Source organism: Brassica oleracea, chromosome C6, assembly GCF_000695525.1.
Source record: "Brassica oleracea var. oleracea cultivar TO1000 chromosome C6, BOL, whole genome shotgun sequence".
NCBI classification, from domain to species: Eukaryota; Viridiplantae; Streptophyta; class Magnoliopsida; order Brassicales; family Brassicaceae; genus Brassica; species Brassica oleracea.
The window spans coordinates 15,880,489-15,889,162 of NC_027753.1; the positions used below are offsets into that span (position 1 = coordinate 15,880,489).

At 49.8% G+C, this 8,674-nt stretch overlaps 1 protein-coding gene across 1 annotated transcript; it reads left to right on the top strand.

Moving 5' to 3' along the window:
* The first annotated feature begins 6,553 nt into the window (after positions 1 to 6,553).
* On the top strand, positions 6,554 to 7,774 carry LOC106297583. The gene has a single exon (XM_013733793.1). It carries the CDS (start codon positions 6,554 to 6,556, stop codon positions 7,772 to 7,774), a length of 1,221 nt encoding a protein of 406 aa, XP_013589247.1.
* The last annotated feature ends 900 nt before the right edge of the window (positions 7,775 to 8,674 follow it).

Below are 8,674 nucleotides of genomic sequence, written 5' to 3' on the forward strand. Positions count from 1 at the left end.
GTTTCGAGTCACGTCTTAAGTCTCTTTGGGCCGTTGTTTGACTCGAAGCATTTATTAGGGCTTCTTTCGATAAAAACAAACTTTTCGAGGTTTTTATCGTAAAGTTCGATTGATGACTTAAAATGACGAGAAACATGAAATGGGTTGGCTACGGTCTTCGGGAGATAGCATTAAAGAGTAGACGAGAATGCATGGATTCGTGTCATATCGATTTTTAAGAAAGCACGGTCGCTACGTAGCGACCGAGCCGTGTACGTGCTCGGTCGCTACGTAGCGACCGATCTTCGTTGAGAGCTCGGTCGCTACGTAGCGGCCAATCCATGTACGTGTTTGGTCGCTACGTAGCGACCGAGCCGTGTACGTGCTCGGTCGCTACGTAGCGACCGAGCTTCGAAGAGAGCTCGGTCGCTACGTAGCAACCGAGCTTTGTACGTGCTCGGTAGCTACATAGCGACCGAGCTTCGGGGAGAACTCGGTCGCTACGTAGCGACCGAGTCTTGTACGTGCTCGGTTGGTACGTAGAGATCGAGCCGTGTACATGCTCGGTCGCTACGTAGCGACCGAGCTTCGGTGAGCGACCAAACTTTGGGGAGAGCTTGGTCGCTACGTAGCGACCGAGCCATGTATCGCTACGTAGCGCTACGTAGCGACCGAGCTTCGGTGGGGCTCGGTTAGCGACCGAGCTGTGTACGTGCTTGGTCGCTATGTAGCGACCAGCTTTTCCGCTGGTTGCTACGCGGCAACCTTGTTCGAGTCTTTCTCTGATTTTTCGTGAATGTGTTTTCGCCCAAGATTCTTCGTAAAATAAATCTTTTTTTAAGATTTATTTTTCGTAAAAACGTTCATGCCGATTTTTACGGACTTTTAGACATTGATTCCGTCGTGACCGATTTTGGCCCCTACACATATAAAAGCTGCATGCTCCCTGCAGCATATCGACTACTCCACCATCTGTTCCGGCCATGCGCCCCCTAGAACAGATGATTCCTATCACGTACAGAGCCATGTGCTCATAAGGCCATGTGCCCAACAAGGCCACGTGCCCATCCAGGTTCCACGCCTCCATCAGAGCTACGTGCTCTTTAGGCCATGTGCCCACTAGGCTACGCGCCCACATAGGCTCCGCGCCTCCAGCAATACATGAACCACGAACGGCTTGATCCCTCACTGAAGGGTACGTAGGCAATCCCCCCTGAAGGATGCAGCTATAAATCCCAAACATCTTCCTCGGTTTCTCAAGGACCAACCTTGGCAACCGGAACCCTCAACTACAGATCATGAGGTACCCAGGGACAGACCCTAGAGTAGGGACCATCAATTGCAGACCCAGAAGACCCTGCGATCTTCGCTACAGACAGGCGGTTCCTGCCTAACAACTGACCTTTCTTACTACTACTAAGGCACTGACGACATATACCAGCCCATACCCGTATGGCACTACCCTCAGAGCAGGATCTCCTGGTTTATCCACGACCGAAGCAGGAGAAAGTACCACAGCGACCAGTCTCCTTCTTCCTATCATTCCGTAGTGCTGAGAACGAATCACTTGTACACAAAAATCCCCTAACACAGACAAGTGTGAGATATCTGGACAGGTAGACACCGATGCTGGAGGATTTCATAGAGGCTGTTCGAGATTTTCTCCAGGTTCTGGCTACTTGCGAAGTGCTCCACGAACCTATCGTTGAGAGTTGCGAACGAAGATATGGATCCGATGGGTAGATTAATGTACCATTGCAACGCGGGTCCGATCAGGGTTAAGCTTAATCCCTTACACATGGTGGCCTCGCGGAATTCCCTTAGAGTGCTACAACTAGCATCCTTTGTTTGTACTGATCGATGTGGTCGTCTGGGTCGCCGGTGCCGTCATACATCTTTATGTTGGGGAAGGAGAACTTTCTCGGCATCTCGATCAGGGCAATGTTGTCTGTGAAAGGAGTATCGGCGTAAGAACCGGGATTACTTTTCCAAATCAGAGGTGCCACCCCGGGGAGCCTTTCTACCATAGATTGCATCGCGTCGAGCTTCTTGGAGAACATCTGCTCCAGATAGGTGGTCAATGAGGACTGCAATGCTGCGGCTCCTTCGGATGTTTCCTTCTCGGAGTCTGGCTCGGAGTTGTTGGATATTATTTCATGCACTCATGTGTCTCCAGCTTTTTCTCCTGATGTCTTCAACGCCACGGCTCCTTTGGATGTTTCCTTCTCGGAGTCTGGCTTGGAGTCCCTGGATATTGTTTCATGGACTCGCGTATCTCCAGTTTTTTCTCTTGATGCCCCGGCTTCACCTGAAGGCTGTCGAGCGGTACCTCCTGCGGTGTTGGCTGTGTCCAGGCTCGGCTTGGATCAGACCTGTGTGTGGAAGCGGCGCTTCTTGTTGCTTGCCGTGTTGAGGGCTTGAGTCTTGTCTAGGAGAAAAAGGTTTTCAGATTCGAGCTGAGTAAGCTTCCCAGCACTTTGCTCCAGCTGCTTCGAATGTTCATCTAGCTTTTCTTTCAGGCTTTGAACTTCGGAAGAAAGCTTAGGGTTCTCTGTAGCTTCCCGAGCCTTGTGCAAGTCGGTTACCTGGCTTTGTAATCCGTCGAGTTGCCATTGTAGCTCGGCTTCTCTTGGAGTAGATTCTTACGGGTTGTCTTGCTCATCCACCGCCATCGTCACGTAGTTTAGATTACTCCCCTCCTTCTAGCGCCAAACTGTTAGGGGATTTTTTTGTAGGATCTTTTAGAGTACCACGGAACGATAGATAAGCTGGGTTTCGTATAGATTTTAGAGTAGTAAAAGACATTATGACTTGAATAAGCGTTTATTAGATCGACCTAGAAGAGATTACAAAGTATTGAGTAAGAAACCCTAGTCTAGCCGTCTAATTCTAGCCTTCAAGTCTCAAAGAGTCGATCCCTTGTTCTAGGGTTTGGGTTCCCCATATATAGTCGTCTATAGGTCGGTTGGAGTAGATGGAAGTCTTCCATATTCGGAAATATGGAAGGTTCTCCTTATCGGCAATTTGCCTTTTCTTGGAGCTAGAGGCTGTTCCTGGAACCGATACCGGGGTGCCCGATACTGGGGATCCTAAGCGTTCCTAAAACGGGGACCCGGAGGTCTGGGTTCTGTCTGGGGTCTGGAGGAAAGTAGTACCTGAGTATTTTTCCCCAATACCAGGAGGAAAGCGACAGACGGGTCCACAGAATCCAGGGGACTGGTCCCGACCATGGAGTGCCGCCAGGGACCGCAGCAGGAAAGAGGAATCTTCTAGTAGGGGCACTCCTCCCAACAGCAAAACAGAGCCTATGGGCTACATAACAAAGGTAAAATATGGCCTAACCACCGGGGTACCTCGCAAGTTGATGTCTTGTACGGTCTCCAGACCATGAGTTTTATTACTTATTTATTATTTAAGCATTATGTTTTCCTACTCCTATGTACGCTGAAACGTCACCGGACACAGCTTATGCAATAAAATAGTTTCGACTATAAAAGAGTAGTAGGAATACCATAATACTTAAAGGGGCAAACGAGATGGATCAGGTCCAAGCGACTTCCGATCCTGGCCAACCCTCAATGAAAAAGTGGTACGACCACAGAAAAACAAAACGGGTATGAGACATAAGGTAGGAATTGATCTGCGCAAGCCCGAGTATACCGTCAATACTACCTAAAACCCATGTATAGCCTCAGGCATATCGGGGTCCCAAACTAAAATAAATACCCAAACGTGAAATGTACATGTATTAAAATGCTACGTGCTAAATAATACAGGGGAAACAAGGTATAATTGCAAAAGTACTGTGATAATAGGGATAAAAAGTACAAAAGTCCGAGAGCACCCTATAATATCCTGCGTCTCCAGACGTGGAAAGCAGCAAAGTCTGGCACTTGGGTTTTCACCCATACCAGCACCCTCGAAGTCTGATATTGGCTTCCTGCAGAAGCAGCGTGCAGCACGGGAACTCGATAGTGGCCAGCTTCCGAGCGGCAGAATGCGAAATCCCAACAGGTACCGATAGTGGCCTCGCCTAGGATGGCAGAATACGGTCCCTTAAAACTAATATTCCTGGTTCTGAGAAAAAACTCCAGGCTCAGAAAGGCCTCAAGGTCAAGAACCCACAGGTTCCTGAAATATGACCTTAGGGTCCAAAGACTACGAGTCTTATCAAAGATCTCAGGGTCCGGAACCCCCGGGTTCCTTAAACAAAACAACCTCCGGGTCCTGAACTCATCAGTTCCCCAAACGATCATAGGGTCCAAAAAAGAGGCCCAAGGGTCCAAGACATAGGGGACCAGCCAAGAGTCTCAAGGACCGAAGGTTCCCAGGAAACTCGGCACCCAAAGTCCACGAACTCTTAGACGACCTCAAGATCTCAGGCTCAAGCGGCCCAGGTCCTCTAAGGGATTTCGAGAAATTCATCTCAAGGTACTCAGGCAGTCAGTCCCAGGGGCAATGCGATATCCTAGCTCAGACCACCTTGAAGAACCAGCGTCAAGAGCTGTTAAAAGAACCTCGAGTGATATGGTCACGAAGATCGGAGCCAATCACGAGACCTAGGGACCTAAAGGACTCCAAGTTCAAAAGACCCCGTGAGGAAGGATAGAGAAAGATGCAAATCCAAAAAGCATTCTTAAGAAGCCACAGCTGGGCCATTATTTAAACACAACAAAATAAAAAAGGTACAAGGTCCTGATTCGAAGTCTTAAACCCTCACCGAGGGCAGTTACAAAATAAAAAAAGACCCCTTCATGGGGTCAAGAGTTCAGAGGATAGACATTGGAATCAGCTGGCAGGAGGGTCATCAGCAGCGGGCTCCGGCACCTTCTCCGTCTCCACGTCGCCAGGGACCTGCGGTTCACCCTCAAAGGAAGGAGTGGGGAGTCCTAGAAGTTCGGCCTCAGTGATCTTCACCGTTTTGTACTGCTCTAGGACGTTCGAAGGATCCCAACTGTCTGTCTGGCCTTTGAGCCACTCCCGCTGTTGGGGAAAAATACCCCGATATCATTTCCTCCAGCCTCCAGACAGGACCCAGACCCTCAGGTCCCTGATAAGGGAACGTTCCAGGTCCCGCTAGAAGGAACCCTGAGTTCGGTCCCTGGAACCGAGCTCCCTTCCAAGAAATGGAAAACTTACGATAAGGAGACCCTTCCATATTTCCGAATATGGAAGAGTTTAACCTAATGGAACCGACCCCTAGACGATTATATAAGAGCTACTACAACCCTAAAGCAAGGGATCGACTTCTCCAAGGCTTGGAGACTAGAATTAGAGAGCTAGAACTAGGGTTTATTAAAAGATCATTGTAACCGCCCTTGTTCTTGTTTGCCTGATCAATAATTCGTCTCTTCAAGCCTATTTCTTTATCATTCTATTTTAATCCTCACGAAACACATACAAATTTACCCGGTTTACCAGACTCACAAAGAGCCTACACAAAAATCCCCTAACAGTTTGGCGCTAGAAGGAGGGGAGTAATCTAACTACGTGATGGTGGCGGTGGATGAGCACGGCGAACCAACTGAAGATGCCCAAACGACAGCTGAGCTTCAAAAGCAAACAGACGGCTTGCAAAGCCAAATCACCAACATGCATCGAGCTCGGGAGACTACCGGAGAAAACCCCGACCTCTCTTCAGAAGTTCAAAGTCTGAAGGATAAACTTGACGAACACTCCAAACAGCTGGAGTAAAGCGCCGAGAAGCTAAGCCAGATTCATTCGGAGAACACTGTCCTCCGGGACCAGAACCAAGCCGTCAACATGGCAGGCAACAAGAAGCGCCATTTCAACACACCAATCCGACCTATGGGAAATCTAAACACGCCCAGCACCAGAGGAGGTACGACCGATACACCTCCTACGTCGGGAGTAGTTGGGGCAACTAGGGAAGGGACCGAGAATCCTCAAATCCATGACCTAGAAGAGAGCGATTCCGATCCGGAACCCGGGAAGGAAGCACCTGAGAGGACTGCAGCAACAGAATCTTCCATAACCGCGTACCCGGAGAAAATTTTCTCTAAGAGATTCGACGCCATGCAGTTCATGGTAGAACGCCTACCAGGAGTAGCTCCCCCAATCCGGAGGAACAATCCAGATTCTTACGCCGATACCCCTTCGTGGAGGAAATCGCCTCAGTTGAGATGCCTAGAAAGTTCTCCTTCCCCAGCATCAAGATGTATGACGGTACTGGCGACCCCGACGATCACATCGCACAGTACAAGCAAAGGATGTTGGCGGTTGCACTCCCTAAGGAATCCCGCAAAGCCACGATGTGCAAAGGGTTTGGTTCCACTCTGATCGGACCTGCCTTGCAATGGTACATCAATATCCCTACCAGGTCCATATCTTCCTTCGCAGGCCTGAGCGACAAATTCGTGGAGCAGTTCGCAAGTAGTAGAAGCCTGGAGAAAACTTCAGATGGTCTCTACGAGATTCACCAGCATCGAGTTGAACCTCTGCGAGACTACATAGCCCGCTTCAACCAGGAGAAAGTGGCGGTCCCTGAATGCAGCATCCCTACCGCGATCTCTGTGATCTATACAAAGAGTTGACCATGTACCCTTGCAAGACCATGGAAGATGTGCTGTCCCGAGCCTGGGCACAGGTGAAGTGGGAGGAAGATATTGCTAGCCGTGCCAAGGCTCAACCAAAGCAGGACCAAAGGTCAGCCCGATCAGATCGAGGAGACCGAGAGGAAAGATCCTCCCAAAAAGGATCCAAGGACTCCGGTATTAGAAACCGGGGCAGGTTCCAGTACCGGCCTCAAGAGAAGGAAGAAGGAATGTCGGTATCTACCTGGCCCGATATCTCTCATCTCTCAATATCAACACCAGAGCTGGTCAACGCACTGAGGCAGATGGGCCAACAGGTTAAGTGGCCTCCAAAGATGAAAGCACCGGATTCGTTCTGGAACCCGGAATTCTGGTGCGACTTCCACCGCGATCATGGCCGCAAAACCGAAGACTGCATCGCCCTAAGGATCGAGGTCAACGAATTACTCCAAAAGGGACATCTCCGAGAATTCCTCTCAGAGAAAGCCAAGGCCCACCTCAGCAAAGAAACAGCAGGGAACTCCAAAGGAGCTGCACCAACCTCACCACCTCGCCAAAATCGGGTGATCAATGTCATATCCGGAGGCTCGGAAGTAAGCGGAGTAAGCCACGCAGCCGCAAATAAAAGTACCCGTAACGCTAAGCATGGTCTGGAAATGACCCAATCGAAGCTCCTACTTCTAGGCACCGATGAGATAAGCTTCACAGTTAAGGAGCAAGAGAAGATCCTAGCTCCCCACCATGATGCCCTAGTTATCTCTCTCACTGTAGTGAACTGCTTGGTGAAAAGAATACTAGTAGACAACGGCAGCTCAAGCAACATTATCTTCCAGAGGGCGTACCAAGATCTGGGGCTGGAGGAGAGAGCCCTGACGCGAAAGGTAACCCCACTCATCGGATTCAGCGGCGATGTCAAGCAAACCGCCGGAGTGGCTATCCTCCCAGTATACACTGAAGGAGTCAACATGTCTACCAAATTCCTGGTCGTAGATTGCCAATCAGCATATAACATGATCTTGGGACGACCCTGGATTCACGACATGGGAGCAGTCCCTTCAACCCTTCATCAGATGGTGAAGTTTCCTACACCCTGGGGGCATCAGAGTAATCAGGGGAGGCCAAGAGAACTCTCGATCCTACTACCAGACCACCCTGAAGGGGAAGACCAAGGTCTTATAGCAATTACAGAGAAAACCTCGGACCCCTCGGACCCCGCGAACCCCGGGATCAGAGGTCAATGATACGAGTAGTTGGGGGTCGTTCCGGAGAAGGCGGACCCCGAATCATTCAAAGAACCAGAGTATTCCTCAGAGAACCTGTGTCGACCGCTCCGCATGGTCTCCCCCGAAGCCCTTCGAAGTTTCATCTGCTCGCAAGACCTGGTCTTCACAGGACCCTCGTCCTCCGCCTCACATAGACAAGACAACCAAGAACCTTATCAGGTATCAGTCAGTGGTCTCGCGGATAAATAAGTGGGGCACGAGGACTTCAAGGAGACCTCCTCAGAGGGTGCATCGGACGGATACGGAGCAAAGGGCGCCTCACAGACGCAGGAGGGAGACACTTAGCCAGGCAGGAGGCCTCCGAACCTGGTCGCTCCGGTGGATGAATGTGACTACCCGTTTCATGGAAGTACTGAAAACCTTCATTGACAGAAGACAGCGGACCCCGAACACTAAAGGCCAGGGCATGAAACGAGTCTCGACCACGGTCCCTAGACCCAAGAAAGAGGCAGAACCCTGCATAAAAAGGAGGAACCCTCCATCAAGGATGCTCGTCCCAAAAGCAAGTCAAACCCTGCGAATCACCTAGCAACAAGAGGTAAAACATGTCCTAGCCACCGGGGTACCTCGCAAGCTGATACCTTGTACGGTCTCCGGACCATGATTTCTATTAATTATTTTATCTATTATTTAAGCATTATGTTTTCCTACATCTATGTACGCTGAAACGTCTCCGGACAAAGCTTATATAATAAAATAGTTCTGACTATAAAAGAATAGTAGGAATGCCATAATACTTAAATGGGCAAACGAGCTGGATCAGGTCAAAGTGACCTTCGATCCTGGCTAACCCTTAATGACAAAGTGGTACGACCACGCAAAAACAAAACGGGTATGAGACATAAGGTAGGAATGGGT